At 40.6% G+C, this 23,346-nt stretch overlaps 1 protein-coding gene across 3 annotated transcripts; it reads left to right on the forward strand.

Annotated features, from left to right (window-relative positions):
- The first annotated feature begins 6,886 nt into the window (after window positions 1–6,886).
- LOC133639336 (F-box only protein 30-like) lies at window positions 6,887–19,000 on the forward strand. Of its 3 annotated transcripts, XR_009823772.1 has the most exons (5): window positions 6,887–7,020; window positions 11,841–13,415; window positions 13,521–13,599; window positions 13,780–13,864; window positions 17,675–17,821. XR_009823772.1 is itself a non-coding variant. In XM_062032574.1 (4 exons), exons 2-3 carry the CDS (start codon window positions 11,856–11,858, stop codon window positions 13,548–13,550), a joined length of 1,590 nt encoding a protein of 529 aa, XP_061888558.1. In that variant the 5' UTR covers window positions 6,887–7,020; window positions 11,841–11,855; the 3' UTR covers window positions 13,551–13,599; window positions 17,675–17,802. The 3 variants fall into 3 exon arrangements, 2 of the variants coding, with proteins under 2 accessions (XP_061888558.1, XP_061888557.1); XM_062032574.1 differs by lacking the exon at window positions 13,780–13,864 and having other exon boundaries at window positions 17,675–17,802; XM_062032573.1 differs by lacking the exons at window positions 13,521–13,599; window positions 13,780–13,864 and having other exon boundaries at window positions 17,675–19,000.
- The last annotated feature ends 4,346 nt before the right edge of the window (window positions 19,001–23,346 follow it).

Below are 23,346 nucleotides of genomic sequence, written 5' to 3' on the forward strand. Positions count from 1 at the left end.
TAAGAAGTTATAACTAATTTTAATTTGAAAATAACGATTTTACACATCGATAGTAGTTTAGTAGATCAAATTTAGAATATGGAGGAGGTGAGGGTGAACCATGTATAGTCTTTGATTTCACTGATATGATCAATACGGTACAAGGGAAAAGGTACGTACTGACTTGTGTTGACAATCACAGTGGTTGGCCGGAAGCAACAACAACCTCAAAAGAGGATGCAATATCAGTAATTAAATGACTTGTGAATGACCTAGTACCCCGACATGGTTTCCCCAAAAAGATTAGGTCAGACAACGGCAACCATTAAAAAAAAAAATACTCACTTAGCCTTGGTCGAAAAGGCTTTCGGACTAGAACACAGGTTTGGGGTACCATCCTGAGTCCCAAGGTAAGGTTGAAAGGATGGACCAGAACATTAAAAACTAATTGGCTAAAATCTGTGCACAGACCAAATTTAATTGGATTGACATGTTGCAATTAGCGTTAATGATCATTCGAAGGTCCGTGAATAAAACTGTTTTACCGCCCTTTGAGTTTTTTCACCCTATGAGCTGCATACAGGTCAGCCCAGGACCAGCAGCCGCCATGGAAGGAGGACTCAGCGTAAAACCAAAATGGTATTTTACACAAAAAATGCAGAATTTGTGTGCCAGTTCTTCTGTACAGATACGAGGATGACAGCCCGCCACTCCAGATTCCCTTCCGGCCGCTGAGAGGGTCAAGATCAAGGTCATCAAACGCAAGTGGACGGAGCCCAGGTGGTCCCTTCAAGGTCGTGGAACGGACGTCTCACGCCCTTCGACTAGCTGGAAAAGGGGACACCTGGTACCACCTCTCCCTCTGCACTCCTGCTGAAGAACCTGACAGATCACCAGCGGATGTCATTGCTGACATCGCCACTACATCTGCCCCACTCGACCCCCAGCAGCGCCTTTTGAGCCTGAGGCAGCTGAAGAAGAACGGGAGCAGAAAACGACTAATTTTTAGTGTCATAGAAGAGCGAGGCTTTAATTACACACATAATCCTACAGCCCAGAAGACGACGCTGAGAGAGAGATTTTCTACCTATATTACTCTTTTTAACTTCTATATTGTATATCCTTATTTGAGACCAGCCTTTATACTCGAAGTTATCCAATTTCTCTTGCTTGTTTTCAGCATAACTATCTGTGTCGTTGTATTAAGTGAGAAGTTTGATGTTTATCCCCGTTTCGTTACCTGAATTACTCTGATTTTGATAGACGAAAAGCAGGATGTCACACCCGGTAGTGTTCCCTGACGGACTGGTGCTTGGGCGTGTTCTACTGTTTTTGTGTCTCAGTTCTTCCTTCCTGACGACAGTGACTGACAAGTGTCTAAGAACAAACAGCGGACTTTAAATAGACTGGGTCAAAGGGGATAGCAAGACTTATTTTTTGACCTATGCAGTGTGATTAATTACGGGGGACACAATAGCTATTACCGTGGTAATAACCTCTATATTTGTTACGACGCAACCTGAACCATTGGTGTCGGATGCAGACAACATACTATGGTAAGTGGTGCCCATCGTCCCTTTTATGTTGTTTTGGGGGTTGACCTGACTGATACAGACTCTAATTATTAAAATTAATGTCCTTGAGAGGGCGTTAACTACCTCTACACCCTCTGTAGCACCTAAAGTACCACCCCACCTTGGTGGTGTTTCAAAGGCTCTCACATCTGTGCGTGCTAATGACATCACCACCGAAGGCCTGGTAACTTTGACCTTAGGAGCGGGTACAGGTAAACCTGTGGCTCAGGTGGATGCCAAAACCTGGGTGACTGTGTTGCTTGTTCCGCTGGACGTCCTTTTCCCCACACTTACCCCGCTCCTTTTAAGTTGACTGACATAAATGGCTCAAACTGTCTTATTTCCTTGTTCTCTGAACCCACGCCACCAGGGTGCGATTTGTTGGCTAGTGTGTACCCTCCTGTTGACAATTCCACCCGACTTCTTCCATTTGTGGCCCAAAAGCTGAATTACACGTGTTTTCAATTCAAAGGACCCTCTTCGTCCCCCAACAAATTGGGTGACATTAACCCTTCCTGGTGCACCACACTGATAGATGGCTCTAGGATAGGCCCTTGGGCACGAGCTGACTTATTCTGGTATTGTGGGGAGCACAGATTGTACATTAGAATCCCAAAGTTATCCGTAGGGCTTTGTGCTATGGTTAGACTGGTGACCCCACTCACCCTAGTGGGTACCAAATTAACTCCCCTTGTAACTCCTGTCTCAGCGGCCTCTCTAACTTCTCGCCGACGCCGCCATGTTTTATCTCGGAGGAGTGTAAAGGGCTCCTTTGATCTGATGAGAAACCCTGATGGTGTTTACTTTGATGCAATTGGACAACCAAGAGGGGTCCCCTCACAACACAAATTGTGGTGTGAATCCTGTGCAGGTTTCGAGAACCTTCCTATCATTGGTGCTATTTTCCCTGTGACTGCTACTAAAAATGTAGAACGCATTAACTATGTTTTTTATAATCTGTTGAGACTGACCAACCTGACTCGTGACGCCGTTGAGGGACTTGCTGAACAACTTGCCCCGACCTCCCTCATGGCCATCCAGAACCGCATAGCCCTTGACCGCATCCTAGCCAAGGAAGAAGGTGTGTGTGCAATGTTTGGTGACCAATGCTGTACCTTCATTCCTAACAATGCTGCCCCCGATGGCTCGGTCCAGAGCGCCTTAGAAGGCCTCAGAGCCTAAGAACTTACTGAAGTTTCCGGTGTCTCTGACCCCTTTAAAGATTGGCTTCATAACACCTTTGGCAGGTGGTCTGACCTAATTAAGTCGGCCCTGGTCTCCATTGGAGTTTTCTTGGCCGTCATAACCTCATGCGGATGCTTTATTGCCCCTTGTGCTAGGTCTCTATGCACCCGCATCATTGTTAGAGCTGTCAAAGGTCAACCCCACCCTGGTTCTGGGCTTGCTATGTCACTGAAGGGGGTCAAGCATAGTGGTGACTTTCAGGGACCGTTAGTTTCCTTCCCTGACAATGACGACATTGACGTTGACTCCCTCCTTCTCTCTCCCATGTAACTATGGTTTGATTGTTTATCGATAGCTTGCTCGAAAACCAAAACAGCACCTACTTTAATGTAGGGCGTGCTTTAGAGGTGTTGCTCTCGTAGGAGAGATCTTTTGGATAAGATCTGAAGGGGGATTGTGGATAATGCATATGTTTAAGAGCTATTTCTTTATTCATAATCATGTTTGAATCAGCTCATTTCTTTCCTTAATTTTACTCTGTATACTAGTTTCTCTTTGTCTTCAGATTGCCTGGTTAGATAGGGTCGTAAACCATCAGGAATGTGAACACAACCCCCAAGTCTCTCTTCTTATCAGTGTTGGGGGGAGGGGAAAGGCGGGCTTTCTTTGTGTGAAAAGAGTTGCTTTTGGCCTGTGGAATGCCAGATCAACTTGGGCTACGCATTTGGATGTGTTGTTCGAGGCTGGTCTCTATTCTCAAATATTTGACAATAAAACTAGAAAATACCTATTCTGTGATTGGTGTATATCCGAGATCAGTTTGTGTCATCTAAGTAACTTGGGACTGACCAGCGTTTTACATCCCACTTGGAGGAACATCTGGTCAAACGCAACAACATCCAACACAATTTCCCAACTCATATGGAAACGGGGTTTGTACATCTATACCTTTGGCCCAGGATTTATCTCAACCCCTGAGAAGCCTGTGTTTTACTAATGTTTTCCAATGTTGTAAAAATGCGTAGAATAAATATTACATTTCAACATTTCTGTCAATGAAGATCTGTGTCAGCCTGCGACACATAGTAATTTTGATAGTAGGCTAATATAGCTGATATAGACACTTATATAATCTGTTGACTTCATTATATCACTTAAAGAAGGCTTTTAAATTTCTGCGGCTCCAGACAGATTTTATTTTTTATTTTTGGTCCAATATGGCTCGTTCAACATTTTGGGTTGCCGACCCCTGAGTTAGGTAAAGGTTGGGGATGAATACTTTGCACATGGAGAAATGCACACAACAAGCTTTTTCTTCCTTCGTATTCTTCAGCAACAGCTGCAGTAGAGGCGTCCTGTAACTGTCTGGGCGTGATTAAAGGGTGGGGCCTTTACACTACAACATTTATTCACACCTATATAAAGGAATGCACATATTTTTATACCAACAGTATTTATGTACTGTATATTTGAGAGGAACATGGATCAAAATAATTATAATATTAATAATTCCTACAGGTCGTATATATTCAGAGGATGCGTTCAAATTCACAGCAACTCACCTACGGACACCTCCTGAGCAAAAGCGAGCGAGATGAGAAACAAAGGTAGTCCCACGGCCAGGAAGGTGACTATTTTGTCCACAGCCAGCTCCAGGCGCATCCCTTTGTACTTAGCCTCCGTGGGGTCTTTCAGCAAAAAATCCGAAAAAACATATTCTGTTGCTACGTGTGCAATCGCCATGGTGTTTAAGTAATGCTTCGTTTGTTTTTTGTTTAATTTACCATAAATAAAGTAGTGCAAGTAGAACAAGAATCTACAGAAGTATGCGCAGCTATTGTTCATGCATCTATATCCACTGTTCAACCTGCTGTCCCGCTACTGTAATCATCGTACCGCTGCCACTAGGAGGCGCTAGTGGCTACCAGTCAGCGAGCAAAATTAAGCAGTGCTCGCTAAAATTCACTAATTATTTATTTAACCAAATAATTACCTACTACATGTAATACCACTCCAAGGCTGTTTAATAAAAGATATAAACAAAACTATTGGAATGTGAACGGTACGAATGGATGGCAAAACAATAATGAATATTGTATACATTAAATACACACATACACACACCCACACACCCACACACACACACATATATATATATATATATATATATATATATATATATATATATATATATATATATATATATATATATATATATATATATATATATATATATATATATATATATATATATATATATATATACCAGAGGTGGGACCAAGTCATTGCTTTGCAAGTCACAAGTAAGTCTCAAGTCTTTGCCCTCAAGTCTCGAGTCAAGTCCCGAGTCAAGACAGGCAAGTCCCGAGTCAAGTCCAAAGTCAAGACTGGAAAGTCTCAAGTCGAGTCCCAAGTCCTGCATTTGGAGTTTCGAGTCCTTTCAAGTCCTTTTAACCACAGACTAATATTTTTACACAAATTGTGTATGCTTTTAAAACGCTGTATTTATTTATTAAAACAAGTGCATTTGAAATTGCAGGAAAAAAAATAGTGCTGACATTGCACTTCATAATAGCACTATTAACCAGTCATTTTAATAGTTTAAACAATTTTAAACATTTAACTCATTCCTTTACAGAATAAACACATTTGCAAAAACAAACATTAACATACTATTGGTTGTATTTTATGAAAATAATATTACCACAGAGTTGAGAAGGAGCAAAGATCTTCAATATTTGTATGTGAAAATAACAAATAAATCTTCTGGGAGAGGATGACGCCCCTACAGGGGTTTGGTTTACAAACTTTCAGCCCCACCTAAAACAAAATTCACCAGCCGCCACTGATTATGATGCATTCTCATTTTAGGCAAAATATAAGACAATACTTTCTTAACAGTATAATTGTAACCAGGAATAAGTCTTCAAGTAACAATATTCAAATACTAACATTGTTGGGTAAAACAGCATTTGGTTTTATTCTGAATGTAGTGAAACAAATTGGTGGTTTTAGCTGGTATAATGACTTTCAGGTGTTTATATATGTTTAAGTATTTGGCAGACGCTTTTATCCAAAGCGACATACATAAAAAATACATACATAACAATCACTGTAAACATGATCATTTAAGGGAAGAATGTAATACAAAATATCAATACAAAGTGTCAAGACAGAATAAACTCTCTGCTGCTGCAGCAACAGAGATACAGTCTATAGGTCCCTAAGATATATAGATATCTAATGTATTCATACATTGTTTATGTAGGATACACGCATGTAACCTAATCATATTGTTTCTTCAATTTAAAAATAGTTTACCGTTTTTTCCCCCTTCTCTGGGATTATATTCCCAGTTTTGATTTCGGACGTCTGGTCACTTATAGCGTATAAGAATATTATATTACTGTTAAGCAAACTATGAATAATAAAACTCGCCAAAACATGTGTCCGTTATCATAGCTACACGTATGACAAAAAACCGGTTATAACTTATAACCATAGACATGTTCTAAGGGTACGCAGCATCGAGCGCTACTGCCTACTGGCGCAGACGAGACGCGGGGCCACCATCTTGGAGTGGTGATCCGCTCCACTCAGTGCAATTGATTTGGCAGTCCGCAATGAACTGTCAGCACATTTAATTCATTTTACCTCACTGAATACCACTGATTTTCACGCGGTTTTTTGTCATGTGGTTAGAGTGTCCGACACTCTAACCACAAGAGCCACTGAGTAGGATGAGTAGTGCTCTTATCTTTTGCAGTTTGCAGCATTGTAGACAAACATGCCATTATTTTGGACCTGCTGTAGTGACAATTAACAATAAAATCTTGGAAAATGAGTACAAAAGCCCTTCAATTGATATCCTTGTTAAAAACATTTAAAATTATATAGTTAGCCCTTTTTGCCTTTTTTATTTTGTTTTTAAAAAAATATTTTTTAGTATTATTACCCCCCTATCTGTATTTGCTTTTGTTTTATTTTCTTGATGTTGAAAATGCGTTGAATTTTGTGTGAATTTCAAATGTATATTTGTTGGTCATTAAAAAATACAAATACAAATAAAAAAAAAGAAAGAAAAACATTGGCGGCGACCCGCCATATAATAGAGAAGATAAAGTTACGGTAAATGGCGTAACTCTGTCGGTCACGTGACCCGGCAGACAAGTAGGTCCAGGAAGTGGACCAGGAAGTGTAGCGTAGGGAATAAGTTACTTATCATTCACGTTGCAGGTTTATTTTAATTTATATATACATGCATGTCACCCAACGACAAAAGGTAAGAGGATAACGTACAGTTTCAATGCTAACTTTAGCATGGATGCACTTGTAAACTTCCGACAATGCTAGTTGTTATTAGCCAAAGGGCTCCGTAGAGATGACTCAAGCTAAAGCTACATACGCAAGACATGACAGCAGTGTAACAAGGGCTTCTTAAAATAGGTCGTCCTGTGAAAAAAAGGCTGTTTTCTGTTCGAAGAAAACAAACTGCTACGCCTATGTTTCGCAAACACCAAAAGTTAAGTTGCAATCGTAATATTTGACTTGTAAGTATTTGCAATGCGTTGTGTGTGGAGTAGTATTCAGCCTTGTAGACAAACATGCCATTTTTTGGACTTGCTTTCATTATTACAAAAAAGCTTGATTAAAGGTCTAAGTTATTAAAACCTAAACGACTTTGACTATTACACTGTGGAGCAGGCTGCTTCAAGTACAAACACCGTTTCCATATGAGTTGGGAAATTGTGTTAGATGTAAATATAAACGGAATACAATGATTTGCAAATTCTTTTCAACCCATATTCAATTGAATGCACTACAAAGAAAAGATATTTGATGTTCAAACTCATAAACTTTATTTATTTATTTTTTGCAAATAATAATTAACACGCTGCAACACGTGCCAAAGTAGTTGGGAAAGGGCATGTTCACCACTGTGTTACATGGCCTTTCCTTTTAACAACACTCAGTAAACGTTTGGGAACTGAGGAGACACATTTTTTAAGCTTCTCAGGTGGAATTCTTTCCCATTCTTGCTTGATGTGCAGCTTAAGTTGTTCGACAGTCTCGTTGTGGTATTTTAGGCTTCATAATGCGCCACAAATTTAAATGGGAGACAGGTCTGGACTACAGGCAGGCCAAGCTAGTACCCGCACTCTTTTACTATGAAGCCACGTTGATGTAACACGTGGCTTGGCATTGTCTTGCTTAAATAAGCAGGGGCGTCCATGGTAACGTTGCTTGGATGACAACATATGTTGCTCCAAAACCTGTATGTACCTTTCAGCATTAATGGCGCCTTTACAGATGTGTAAGTTACCCATGTCTTGGGCACTAATACAACCCCATACATCACAGATGCTGGCTTTTCAACTTTGCGCCTATAACAATCCGGATGGTTCTTTTCCTCTTTGGTCAGGAGGACACAACGTCCACAGTTTCCAAAAACAATTTGCAATGTGGACTCGTCAGACCACAGAACACTTTTCCACTTTGTATCAGTCCATCTTAGATGAGCTCAGGCCCAGCTAAGCCGACTGCGTTTCCGGGTGTTGTTGATAAACGGTTTTTGCCTTGCATAGGAGAGTTTTAACTTGCACTTACAGATGTAGCGACCAACTGTATGTAGTTACTGACAGTGGGTTTCTGAAGTGTTCCTGAGCCCATGTGGTGATATCCTTTACACACTGATGTCGCTTGTTGATGCAGTACAGCCTAAGTGCAGTGATTTCTCCAGATTCTTTGAACCCTTTGATGATATTACGGACCGTAGATGGTGAAATCCCTAAATTCCTTGCAATAGCTGGTTGAGAAAGGTTTTTCTTAAACTGTTCAACAATTTGCTCACGCTATTGTTGACAAAGTGGTGACCCTCGCCCCATCCTTGTTTGTGAATGACTGAGCATTTCATGGAATCTACTTTTATACCCAATCATGGCACCCACCTGTTCCCAATTTGCCTGTTCACCTGTGGGATGTTCCAAAAAGTGTTTGATGAGCATTCCTCAACTTTATCAGTATTTATTGCCACCTTTCCCAACTTCTTTGTCACGTGTTGCTGGCATCAAATTCTAAAGTTAATGATTATTTGCACAAAAAAAATGTTTATCAGTTTGAACATCAAATATGTTGTCTTTGTAGCATATTCAACTGAATATGGGTTGAAAATGATTTGCAAATCATTGTATTCTGTTTATATTTACATCTAACACAATTTCCCAACTCATATGGAAACGGGGTTTGTATTAAACCTGAACATCATTTTTTTTTATACTCCTGTAATCCATCCATCCATTTCCTACCGCGTATTCCCTTCGAGGTCGCGGGGGTGCTGACGTCTATATCAGCTACAATCATAGGAAACTACGAAGCCCCTAAAGGGACATGGAGGGGGAAAAATGTTTTGCGAGATTTTGCAAAAGGTTTTCTTTCCTATGTTAGTGAACCGGAAGTAAAACAGACACAGTGATGGTGAACCGGAAGTGAAACAGACACAGCAATGGAGGAGCCTACACATCATCCGTGGGAGAAGTTTATTGATTTCTATTTTAGTATTGGCCTTGCATATAAAGACATCAAATCGTATTTTGGTCCCACAACAGAGCACAGATGATGGGTAGGCTTCTCCATCGCTGTGTCCGTTTCACTTCCGGTTCACCATCGCTGTGTCTGTTTTACTTCCGGTTCACTGACATAGGCAAAAAACCTTTTGCGAGGTCTCTCAGAAAGTATCGCGAGGTCTCTCAGAAAGTATCGCGAGGTCTCTCAGAAAGTATCGCGAGGTCTCTCAGAAAGTATCGCGAGGTCTCTCAGAAAGTATCGCGAGGTCTCTCAGAAAGTATCGCGAGGTCTCTCAGAAAGTATCGCGAGGTCTCTCAGAAAGTGTCGCGAGGTCTCTCAGAAAGTGTCGCGAGGTCTCTCAGAAAGTGTCGCGAGGTCTCTCAGAAAGTGTCGCGAGGTCTCGCAGAAAGTGTCGCGAGGTCTCGCAGAAAGTGTCGCCAGGTCTCGCAGAAAGTGTCGCGAGGTCTCGCAGAAAGTGTCGCCAGGTCTCGCAGAAAGTGTCGCCAGGTCTCGCCAGGTCTCGCCAAAAGTATCCTCGCCAAAAGTATCGTCGCCAGGTCTCGCAAAACATCCATGTCCCTTCAGGGTCTCTGTAGGAAAGAGTCACAACAATGTAAAAACCCTAAAATTAACTAAAATAGAGTTAAAAATAAAAGGTTATTTTGCTGTAACATTTTTAGTTCGGGGCATACTTCGCCAGGGGTCGGGAACCTTTTTGGCTGAGAAAGCCAATCCATCCATCCATTTTCTACCGCTTGTCCCGTTCGGGGTCGCGGGGGTGGTGGAGCCTATCTCAGCTGCATTCGAGAGCCATGAAAGCCAAATATTGTAAACGGTATTTCCCTGAATACAACTAAATGCGTGCATTTTTAAGTAAGATCCACATTTTTAGAGTACAATAACTCTCTTATTCTTTTTAATCACATTGTTATTCTGAAGCTAACCAATCATAAATAAAATACTTCTTACCATTAATGCGACCCTCCTGCATCCCGACGGACAGCTGGGATTGGCTGAGCCCCCCGCAACCATGAACAGGTGCGGTAGAAAACGGATGGATGGATTAAAATGCATGAGAACGTTTTATATTTTGAACGTTATTTTTAACACTGTTATTTCCAGCGGAATTATTCATTACTTACCGTGTTAAGCAATGTCAGCTAAGATTTATCTAAGAGCCAGATGCAGTCATCAAAAGAGCCACATCTGGCTCGAGAGCCATAGGTTCCCTAGCCCTCTACTACGCCATTCGTACTGTGCTGGATTTTGGCATGATTCCCCTTCCCTCTGAATGCGATCACATTGATTAAAGGATAATTTATTATGCATATGAATGTAGTCGCGGGTCATCCAGCATGCCATGCGGTTTTGCTTTTTATTAATTTCATTATGGAACGTGTCGGTTACAGTTAAGAACTTTCATCAAGCAATCTCATTACAGTTGATTTATCGGTCCCTCTAGGGATTCGCCAATGTGCAAATTCAACCGTTACCTCAAATTACGTGCAGATTCACAACTTTGCACAATGTCCGCAACTTCTCCACACATTTTTCAACAAAATTTCCGCTTATCAAAGTTATCTCTGAGCGGCGCTCAAACGCAAACGTCAACTGTCTATTTACAACTAATGGAGTTTTTTTTGTGTAGCCAAAGCATGAACAACCACATTTAACAATATATAAAAAATATATCTATTGCTCAAACAGCAGTTGTCGTCCTTCCGCATAGCTCAGTGCTACTTCGAGTTCCTTTCTACAGTGCTAAGCTTTCTGGGTAATGTATATAGCCAATAACTTCCTCGTTTAAATGTTTTTATATATTTATTAGAACATTTATTTTAAAGGTAAGAGCATTTAAAACAGATTCTCATTTGCAATGCTGACCTCGCAAAGAGGCAGCATTTACATGACAGATATATTGAAGTGCGACAATAATCTCTCATTTACTAACAAAAATTACCGCTACAGAGCTCTTTTAAAAGTTAATGTGTTAGAACATAAATGAATGTTTACAATACTTTAACTTAACACTTTTTAAGCGTGAAACTAATATGGAAAACTTGTGGATGACAGGGCACCACAAGTTGCAATTGTTTCTGTAATTATAATTAATTATTACTATTATTAGTTGTTATTCATTAAAACAGTACAGTAAATTTACAATAAGCTCTGCCTATGTGCTTTTACTGCCATCTGGTGTCTACTTTTAAATCAGCGCGGTATAACACAAGTAAAACATCAACAGGGTATTTGTTGTCCAATTTGTGTTGAAATCTTGTGCTTTTTGAGGTTAAGGCTGATTAATTGTTATTGGAATAAAATGCCGCAACTTTCTTTTAAAAGCTGCAGCTTTTAATGATTTTTGCAGCTTTTCTTACCGTGAATGATAAGTAACACTACATATTCCATATATATTTCCTGTGCTACACTTGGTGAAACAATCATCAAAAAAGCCTGTGAAATCCTGGAGGGATTCTTTTAAGTCTCTATGTTCCAATTCAATGCCAACAAATGTGTTTTTGTCCTCGTATTTTGCAGTAAAGAATTGTGAAGATGGATGAAGACCATTCTCACTGTATGAGCTGTGTTAACCAGAGATGCATGATCAGACCACAGCTGGGCTTCTCCTGCGATCTTATCACCTGCCCACAGGTGTGCGGGGCCATCTTTCACTCCTGCAAAGCCGAGGAGCACCACCTCCTGTGCCCTCTTTTGAGAGTCCCCTGCCTGAACAGTGCCTATGGCTGCCCTGCCACTGTGGTGCGCCAACAAACGTATGCGCATCTAGAGGTGTGTCCTGCCGGGGTGGTGTGCTGTACTATGGAGTTAAGTGGTGTTGCGCCACCTGTCGAGAGGGGTTCGCTGAGCACAGAGAGTAAGATTGTGAGGGTAATAGAGCCAACTGTCCCGTTCTCGTCACAATCTTCATCCTCCGCAGAATCTGCGAGAGAGAGAATCATTAATGGAATTATTGGACTGAATGAGCAGAACGACACTAAGCTGCACAAGGCCACTTTGGAGACAGCGAGGAGCTTGGCCACCGCTTTGGAGTTGGTCAGCAGTGCCAATGCCCCTGATAGCTGCACTGAAGGCATGAGAGCAGAGGCCACTCTCCAGGCGAGTAGACTGGGCCGCCTCGTGCAGCGTGGACTGAGCGCAAATGGGTGTCAGGAAGAAAGAGATACAAATAGTTCAATAACTGAGTGTCTAGAGATCAATCAAAAGGGAACTCCCGTGCACATCAGCAAGGGAGTGGCGCAAAGGGCTGGTCATGTGGTGCTACAAGAAAGGGGGCTGGTCCTAGAAAGCCACAAGCCTGAGTGGATGCCGCACAGCTGTCAGGGTTTTGACCATGACAAGTCTCTGTGTCGATCACAAGCTAAGATGGAGGACAAAGCTGATCTGGAACAGGGTGACGACCCCATGGAACTTGAAGAAATTGATGTCATCACAGCAGAGGAGAACATCTTCTGCCTGGAAAAGTCCAGAGACTCTCAGAAGATCTCGGATACGTTTGGTATTGACGGAAGCCACGTTGATTTCGGTACGCAGACCTTCTCTTTTTTAGCGGCCAGCCCGGAGAACTACATAAGGGTCGGCGACATGGCCTTAGCCACCCATCCCAGACCCGTATGGCGTGGTCTTGTCCTGAAAGAAATCTGCGCTCAGTTTTTTCGCCGGGATCAGTTCTCCTCGCATTTCACTAATGTCCACGGTGACATTCAGCCTGGTCTCGACGGGTGGATAGCGCATCGTTGCCCCCTCGCTTTTTACGGCTGCCCCTTCTCCCAGCAGAGGTTTTACCCCTCGCGTCCAGGGGCCAAGGTAATCTTTGACAGGCGGCTCAGGTCCTTCGGAGTCCAGCCGTGTCCCGGTTCAAAACCTTCAGGCGATTCCCAGTCCAACCTGTTCAGCGGATTACCGCATGAGATATTGTGGCACATAACTGGCTTCCTGGACAGTTTCAGTCTGTGCCAGCTGTCTTTAGTATCCCGGACCATGAGGGACGTGTGCAGCGGTCTCCTCCAGACCAGAGGCATAGTGGAGCTGCAGTGGGAGAAGACACAGTGCTCCAGTGGGCGCAGGGCGGTTTCGTGGCAGATTAAACACAAAGTAAGCTGGAAGTGAAAAAATAATTGAACCCCTATTAATAGTACAACTAAAAAGGATGAATGAAGAAGTGCAATGCAATTTACACCTCGTTCTTTGGATCTTTAGGAGGTCCTAAGAATGCACTCACACATTTGAACCTACAGACAAAAACTGTCAACTTCCCAAAAACTGCATTAAAAATGAGGTACATCAACATGTGTGCCACTTTTAAAAGTATATCATCCCAATGATAATTCCACAGTTAAAATTAGTTTTTTTTTAGTTTTTTTTTTTATTTGAAAGTTGAAATTGCCAATAGTTATTGGAATCTATAATACAATTTGTCGATAGTCTGTGATGTCATCACTTGTGTTGTTCTTGGTAGAAACGGACATAGAACGCGAGTCAGCAACAGGAAGAGAAAACTAGCTGCAGCCACTACAACAACAACACGAGCAAAAACATTGAAGGTGTGGGAACATTTCACCCTAAACACGTCAAAAACACAAACAACTCGATGCGATTTTTGCAAAGCGGACCTCTCTTTTCATGGCGGTGCATTTCAAGCAGAGCCATGTCAGACTTCCAGTGGAGGATAATTGTTACCTTGCTCTCTTGCTAACTGTGTAAAAACAATACCTTTAACTATCATTTTAGCCAAAGTCCTCCAGCCAAACCTTGTCCATGTACACTACCGTTCAAAAGTTTGGGGTCACCCAAACAATTTTGTGGAATAGCCTTCATTTCTAAGAACAAGAATAGACTGTAGAGTTTCAGATGAAAGTTCTCTTTTTCTGGCCATTTTGAGCGTATAATTGACCCCACAAATGTGATGCTCCAGAAACTCAATCTGCTCAAAGGAAGGTCAGTTTTGTAGCTTCTGTAACGAGCTAAACTGTTTTCAGATGTGTGAACATGATTGCACAAGGGTTTTCTAATCATCAATTAGCCTTCTGAACCAATGAGCAAACACATTGTACCATTAGAACACTGGAGTGATAGTTGCTGGAAATGGGCCTCTATACACCTATGTAGATATTGCACCAAAAACGAGACATTTGCAGCTAGAATAGTCATTTACCACATTAGCAATGTATAGAGTGTATTTCTTTAAAGTTAAGACTAGTTTAAAGTTATCTTCATTGAAAAGTACAGTGCTTTTCCTTCAAAAATAAGGACATTTCAATATGACCCCAAACTTTTGAACGGTAGTGTATCTGTGTGTAGCTTTCTAGAGTCAAGAACATTAACATCCTTAGGCTAATTAATATTTAAGTGCCGTATTTGACTTTTATAATGATACAGTCATCCCTTGTTTATGGCAGTTAATGGAGACCAGACAATGACCACCATACACGGATTTCCACAAAGTAGGATTATTATTTTCAAAAGAAAAAAAAACTGTTTTGACTTACTAAATATGTTTTTTTAACATTAGAGCACTGTAAACATGAAACAACACCCATATAGATTTGTTTCACCCAATATAGCAGTCCTTCTCAAATAGTGGGGCGGGCCACGATGTCAGGCGGTATTGTTTCCTTTAATGTTATTAAGCTTACCATGTTATGCAGAGGTATAGTTATAACAATTTTATAGACAATGGAGAGTATATTTTCTTCTTCCTAGGGGGGCGTAACAAAATATTTGAGAAGCACTGCAATATAGTAACCTTGAGTGTGTTTTAATGTACTGTACTCACCAGTAGCCCGCTAGATCCTCCAAGCGTCATTGCTATGGCCGTCGCCTAGCTACTAAAACACGACCAAAAGGTGGAAATATTTTGTCCGATTTTGGGCAATTCTTCTAAATTAGAATTGGGCTTTGAGTGCTGAAACCACAGGCAAAAGTTGTTCCGCGAAAGCTCGGTGAACAGTCGCAGATACGATCTTTCACTGTGTTGTTAGCATTCTGTCTTGTGAGCATTGTGTGTCCTGTGTTGTCATTCCAAGTAGCTCAAGCCAAAGCTGTTTTATTGGTGTTGAAATTGAAGTGCATCAAAAGAGTTTGTCTCCACTTTGCTCGGAAAGCTGCTGATAAATGATTTGTTCAGTCTCAGTTCGCCTGAAGTGCCGCCCTAAATGTCCGATGCTGCGTCTCATTGTTGTCGTTCGATATTGTTCCACATTAAAGTCTCACCAATGTGAAGATGTCTTATTGAAGAAAACACGACAAATACTACACTGTAATTAGGGATGGACGGTAGGGCCTAAAATCTACATTGCAATATATATTGCATTGTCCCGCGATAACAATGTATATGATTTTATTTGGTATGTAATGATAATATAATTATTTCAGAGTAACTAGGACTCTTAAATTGGCGTCCTGTTGCCTCATTTCTCATTGTATATTTTCTCCAAAATATTATTAATCTATTTGCTAATTGACTGTTCCTATCTGGTTATTTTCGGTTGCAACGTTGTTCTATCTACAGTACACTTCTGTTAAAATGTATTTAGCATTTATTCTTCTGTCCTTTCAATTTCGATCCACCAAGCTTTCCTGTTAGCGGTTAGCATGGCTTATTGTATCCTCGTGTGTGTGCATGTTAAAGCATGTTTAGCTATTCCTCGTCATTATAAGAAACTTAGTTTATTTGCCGTCAAATTTTCGGGACACATGCATTATCTCCATGTAACGATATAATTAAAATGTCTACCGTCAGCCACATTTATTATCATATATTGTTAGTGCTGGTGCCTCACAATAAGAAGGTCCTGGGTGCGATTCCGGGGGTCTTTCTGTGTAGTGTTTGCATGTTCTGCCATATAACAAAAAAAAAAACTAAAAATCTGGAATGTAGTGAAGCCGCAATATTTGAAGCGCGATGTGCTGTAGTAGCAAGGGACAACTATTATTTGTGCATTCCTAAAAAAAAAATCTGTGGTACTTTTAATTGCTTTCTACAGCTTGATTTTTAAATGGACCAAAGTTTAATAGATATGTTTAGTTTTGCAGAAGCTTAATGAGAAGTACAGTTCATAAATAAGTAATAATCTTTATTGTTATAACATTCCAGAAATATTTTAAGCTGAAAAGCCAATGGATAGATAGGAACCATTTATTACGCTTCATAATAAAATTAGGTGACTCATTGTTACGATAGTCCATGACTAATTGACTATCAAATGAGTTAGTTGTAGTCCTTTTTGAGTAGCACTTTTGCAGAAAATTGCAAAATGGGAGAAATTGTAAGCTTTGAATATGTAGGGAAGAATTAGTGCCCTCTGGTGGATAAATGTACCAATTGAATGCCAGTAGTACAATCATTGATATAAAGTAGGCCTGGGCAATTATTTTGACTCAGGGGCCAATTTTAGAGAAAAAAATGTGTCTGTGGGGCCAGTATATCTATTTTTAGGAACACTAATACAAAACCTCACAATAATGTCTGATTGAATGCTAAAAACGTTATGACAGACCGCCTGAAAAAACAGAATGACATTTAAAAATGTTTTACTGAATGAGACACCCAGAATGTACATGAAAATAAAGAATATGGGCTGTACAATGTCAACTATGAACGAGAAAGCATTATTGACAACATATGAACGTCACACCCCCTCTCAATCGACATATTTTACAATGAAGCGAAACGCAACAAACACAGCGAAATATGAATGCAAAGGGTAAAAAAAACAAACCCACCTACAATCTGATACATCACTAAGTTTTAGAACTTTGTTGTGGAAATCTCCTTCCGCGTCTGTCCCTGACACCCGCATTTCAGGCTGGCCGCCCTGGAAACACTCTGTGGAAACGGACACACTGCTTGGTGCCTCGTCTGAGCTGCTGTGATTTAGATGACCATAGTCACTAATTAGATTACCATAGTCACTAATTAGATTACCATAGTAACTAGTATATCATGCAAAGGCACAGATTCCAACAATTGAAATACTTTGTATAGTTCAAGACTTACAGTCATTTGAAAACATCACTGCACATCATAATGGCAGCTACAGTTTCCATCTTAAAGATCTAAAAAAATTATTTGGGAATGTCCGGCTTGCCAGATTGAAAAGCTTAACTGGCCGCATGTGGCCCCCAGGCCTTGATTTGCCCAGGTCTGATATAAAGGATTGGGTTATGATTTTAAAAAAAATTGCATTTTTAATGCTTTTCAATGGGCCGTTTTTGCTGCGAAGAACACATTTCAGTTTTTGTGTATCTTTTTAATTGGTCTTCTACTTTAGCTGCACCACTGTACTTGCAGCACATTTCCCACCTAGATCGTTACGTGAAATAGTCTATTGAGTGTTTTTGTTTGGTTTCAGGTGTGGAGATTCAGCACTGCTTTCACCCCAGTGCTGAAATGGGGCTGCAGCGACGTCCCCAGCATGGCCAAGCACCTCCAGAAGTGCCACTACAACACAGTAGAGCACAGGGCTGAGCCCGTGGCCCTCCCTGCTCTGTGTCCCGAGCTGGACGGCTTCTTGCTGAGTCCCACCCTGCGCCACGTCTCCCCTTATCCACGCCTCTGGTCGGTACCGGACTGATCACATGCCATTTTTGGGGAATTTGGTGCATTCATAACCACAATACAAGTCATATTGCTACTGTACACTCCACAGGCATGCAACAAACTGTCTGTTTAAATGTTAAATGGATGTAGTACTTAAAAACACTATTGAGAGCATTGCCTTAGCACTGCAAACACGAGTGACTCCCTTTTGTAAGCACAAAGAAATCGTTCACCTGTATTTTTATTGCAATATATGCACTCTAGACTTGTGTGAATCTAGAAAATAATGACAGCACGTTCCCAGGATTTGTTTTTACTCATCAATGTTTACATCATGGACTGTTTGATTTTAGTATTTACTAAAAAATGGATGGATGAATGTCACCCTTATGTCAACCATCATATAGCTCGGTTTAATGCAACATCATTTTTTGTTTTGTTTATGCTCACTTGAATTAAAGCAAAAAATACTTTCCACTATTAATTTGTGGGAGGTCTGTCCAATGGATCAACCTCCAAAGTCAGCGTTCACTGTGTTCTAATGTCCAAACATTTTTACAAATTGTGCTGTTTTGGGAGTGTCGAGCACCAACTAAATTGATTTCAATTTGAGATGTTAATTGCAGATACGAGTGTTTCGAGTTAAGAGCACACTCACTATGTTTCCATGCACCGAATTAGTCTGATTACTCAAATAGTTTGTTTATTTATTTTAATTTTCACACCTACATGTGAAGTCCCAGTGTCCATGCACACCCTCTAATGCAGACATGGGCAAATTAAGGTCGCCTGTGCTTTTCAATCTGGCCCGCCTGACATTCCCAAATAATTTTTTTAGATCTTTAAGATGGAATTTGTAGCTGCCATTATGATGTGCAGTGATGTTTTCAAATTACGGAATTCATTTTGAACAGAAATAGTCAATTCCAGATTCAAACATAAGACCTTTTTTTTTAATGCAACCACAGTTTATCTGCCAGACAAGTGTGAAAAGAATACTAATGGTATGAAAATGTTGAAACAATTGTGCACACGGTCATGGTGTGTCACACATTCTATGGTCTTCATCGTTGGTTCCCTTTAAGGGTCATACATTTCCCAAATATGTACCAAACTTGATTGTTTTGATTGCTCACAATCACAAAACGCTTCATGTGAAATTAAAGATGCACTAACAGTGTTGCCAACTTGGTGACTTTCTCTCTAAAGCCTGAGACTTTCCTACACTTAGAGACTTTTTTTTTCTTCTCAAAAACGACTTTTTCCGATGTTTAGGAAACATGCTAGCATGTATCACAGGTGCTGCCGTGAGCCCCTCCTTACATGCAGTCAGGTTGACAGTAGCCTCTCGCAGCAGTCCCAGCTGCAGTCAGAGTGGTAACGTTAGCATGCTAATATTTGATGTTAATAACTACGTCTTGCATGGTCCAATCGTCTCCGAACTTTTATTGATTAATTTGCCCTGTAGTTTGTTACTGTGGGTTTGCTTTGACTCCGAGGGCACCCACGACTGGCAAAATAGTAAGCATGTGTAAATCTAGCTCAAGATTTCACGATTTCCTTCAAAGTGTTTCTAACATTTTATAATGTAGAACAAAAAAAATAATTTAAGAAAAAAATCAACTAAAAGTTCATTTACAGTTCTAATCAATCAATCAAAGTTCACTGACGGTATATAGCCCTTAATCACAAATGTCTCAAAAGGGCAGCACAAGCCACAACGACATTTTAGATCCCACATCAGGGCAAGAAAAAACTCAACCCAATGGGAACAAGTGGTGCCATGGATGCATTAGCATTTTTTTTTAACTCACGCCCTATTGCTGGTTTTCCGACACGTGATTTCTTCCCGGAAGTGAAAACCAGTGGTGGTCGACCAAGCCAAATGGCTGTTGTGCAGCAAGCAGCGTGCGAACTATCTGAGTAAGCAATGGGCCTAGATCTTCCTGCAAAAGTCAGATACGGGCAAAAAAAATCTTAACTAGGCAATGGAATAGATCCTGATACTTTATCAAAAAAAGATTTGTCGGTGGAGTGGCTGGAGCCTATCCCAGCTGCATTCGGGCGGAAGGCGGTGTACACCCTGGACAAGTCGCCACCTCATCGCAGGGCCAACACAGATAGACAACATTCACACACTAGGGCCAATTTAGTGTTGCCAATCAACCTATCCCCAGGTGCATGTCTTTGGAGGTGGGAGGAAGGGGGCGAATATGCAAACTCCACACAAGAAGACCCCAAACCCGGTAATCGAACTCAGGATCTACTCCCTGAGAGCAACCACTTCCCCACCGTGCTGCCCTTGATATAAATTAAATACATGCAAAGTGAGATATATCAGGCTTTTATTTGATCATTTTGATGATAATGGTTTACAGTTTCTGAAAACCTCAAATTTTCTGAGATTTGCAATTTCAGGTTTAAAAAAAGCTATAAACCTTAATCATCAATATTAGATCAAAAGAAGGCTTGACATATTTTCAGTTGCATGTTATGCGCCTATGTCATGTATTAGTTTCACCTTGTAAATCTGATTGCTGGAATAATCAAATCTTTTTACGATACTCATATGTTTTGAGTTTCACCTGCAATGGCAAATTTCCCTTTTGTCGCACATCATTTGTCCTATTTTTAAGGCACAGATTACTCATGGATTCAAATATCGGTCGTAGTTGATTAAGGAATTTTTATGAAATGTGTGTTTGATTTTTGTTCATATCCCAGAAGGCAGGGTACACAAAGGACAAGTCGCCACCTCATCGTTAATGATGTTAAAGTTGTTATTTTGCGACTTCTTTTCCATGATTTTGTTTTATAATTAAAATTAAATTTGATTTACAAAGTATAAAAAATGTTTCACATAAATAAAAAAAGTGTGACGATTTTTTGCAACAATCTTGTGAGATGATGTCGGCCAATTCCGGAAGCTCGAATGAGTTCTACAAATTGTGAGTTCAGATATTTAATTTCTTTACTTTTTCACGTTTAATGTTTTTTGCTATTTTTATTTTTACAGTAACACATAAGATATGTTTTAATTACTGATGTGGGTTTATTGATTTTTTGATGCGCCAGAAAAGAACCTGTTTTGTACACTGTTGGTGGTGATTCAATGCCCAGTAGTGCGTAAATGTGTTTCGGTATCGTATTTCTCCAGCAATGGTCATGTGGGGACATATTTTGAGAGGTAATCATTGGACACAGGACATCACTGAAGGCCTAGGTGGGAAACACACAGCCCGCCACTGATGGCAACGTAAGCTATCTAAATTCTGATTGGATACAAACTACAATTAAAAACAGCATTGGAAGGAGCATAATATGACATGAAGAGAGTATGAATACTTTTAGATATTTAGGGAAAGTAAATCAAAAATGACTTTTATCTTTAATTATGATCATGATTTCTGGTTATGTTAGGCCAGTAGATAAGGCCTTGCTGGCCCTGACGGCACACCACTGGTATTAAGATATCCCATTAGAACAGTGGTTCTTAACCTTGTTTGAAGTACCGAACCCCACCAGTATCATATGCGCATTCACCGAATCCTTTAGTGAAAAATAGAATGTTTTTTTTCAAATTCAAGACAAAGTTATATGTTGTTGGTAACACTTTAATATGGGGAACATATTCTAAGTAACAAAGACTTAATTTAGAGTTATTTGGTTAGGGTTAGAGGGTTAGGGTTATAATAAGGCCATGCCGAATGAAGCATTAATAAGTACTTAATAATGACTAGTTAAGAGCCAATATGTTACTAATTTGCATGTTAATAAGCAACTAGTTAATGGTGAATATGTTCCCCATACTAAAGTGTTACCATTTTACTGGTGCACAAAATGAACCGTGCATGAACATCACCTTGTTCAAAGAACAAAACCAACACAGTGCATAAACTCACAACAAATTACACACCTGCAAATCAGTGTGACTTCAGCTGTTGCCGTATCCGTAATACGCCGATAGGGAGAAGTTTTTATTTACACAATGAGTCGGGTGTGTCTTGACCTCCGCCGATCCCTTGAGCCCGACTCACCGAACCCCTTGGGTTCGATCAAACCCAGGTTGAGAACCACTGCATTAGAATATGCTTTGAGACTGTGGTCTTTAAAATAGATACTATTTCATGGTCTACTTAAATCAATAGCAGCAGTTAGAGGTAGTTGTAAGACAAAAACATTTAGCTAAGTGGTAATGTCCATTCAACCTAAAAATCTAAATACAGTTGTGGTCAAAAGTTTACATACACTTGTGAAGGACATAATGGCATGGCTGTCTTGAGTTTCCAATAATTTCTACAACTCTTATTTTTTTGTGATAGAGTGATTGGAGCACATACTTGTTGGTCACAAAAAACTTTCATGAAGTTTGGTTCTTTTGTGAATTTATTGTGAGTCACTTGGAGCCATTTCAAAGCAGCTTAAGGTTCCAAGAGCAACTGTGCAGACACTTGTTCGTAAGTATAAAATGTATGGCACAGTTTTGTCACTGCCACGATCAGGATGAAAATGCAAACTATCCCCTGCTGCTGAAAGAAAATTGGTCAGGATGATCAAGAGTCAACCGAGAACCACCAAAAAGCAGGTCTGCAATGAATTGGAAGCTGCTGGAACACAGGTGTCAGTGTCCACAGTCAAGCGTGTTTTGCATCGCCATGGACTGACACACTACCATGCAAGAAGGAAGCCCTTGCTCCAGGAGCTAAAGTTTGCTGCTGATCACATGGACAAAGATAAGACCTTCTGGAGGAAAGTTCTGTGGTCAGATGAAACAAAAATTGATCTGTTTGGCCACAATACCCAGCAATATGTTTGGAGGAGAAAAGGTGAGGCCTTTAATCCCGGGAACACCATCCTACTGTCAAGCATGGTGTTGGTAGTATTATGCTCTGGGCCTGTTTCTCTGCCAATGGAACTGGTGCTGCCTCCAAATTCTTCAGGACAACCTACAATCATCAGCCCGGAGGTTGGGTCTTGGGCGCAGTTGGGTGTTCTAACAGGCCAATGACCCCAAACAGACATCAAAAGTGATAAAGAAATGGCTAAATCAGGCTAGGATTAAGGTTTTTGTCACACAGCGGTGAGGGAAGTCCTGTCTTGGGGTTGTCTGGCGAACTTCCTGTTTTATGTTGAAAGTCTAATCCTCCTCTCGTTTCAGGCCACTTGCTCTTCCTCCTGTCTGATGTCTTTCCTGATTGCCTGATTGTGTCCACCTGTGTCACCCTCCCTCATGTGTATATAGCCCTCGTCTTCCCCTGTCTTGTTGCCAGAGTATATCGTCTCGTCGTGTACCGCCAGCCGTCTTCCACAGTCTTATCCCAAGTTGTTAAGTATTGCCTCGCCTTATTCCGTGATTTCTTTGTACCCTCTGAGGAAGAGTGATTTTGATTTGCTAAAGTTTTTTGGTCAGTTTTTTTTTGGCTAATTTCATAGTGCTTTGCTTTACTTTTTTCCCTCCATTTGGAGCGCTCTAGTTTGTAGTTT

This window comes from Entelurus aequoreus, linkage group LG22 (genome assembly GCF_033978785.1).
Source record: "Entelurus aequoreus isolate RoL-2023_Sb linkage group LG22, RoL_Eaeq_v1.1, whole genome shotgun sequence".
Taxonomy (NCBI): Eukaryota; Metazoa; Chordata; class Actinopteri; order Syngnathiformes; family Syngnathidae; genus Entelurus; species Entelurus aequoreus.

What these genes read in the sequence shown, in the direction of transcription:
- LOC133639336 (XM_062032573.1), top strand. Translation starts at nt 11,856, where the DNA reads ATGGATGAAGACCATTCTCACTGTATGAGCTGTGTTAACCAGAGATGC. An exon ending in CGTGGCAGATTAAACACAAA is followed by an intron (nt 13,416 to 17,674) that starts GTAAGCTGGAAG and finishes GTTTGGTTTCAG; the next exon opens with GTGTGGAGATTCAGCACTGC.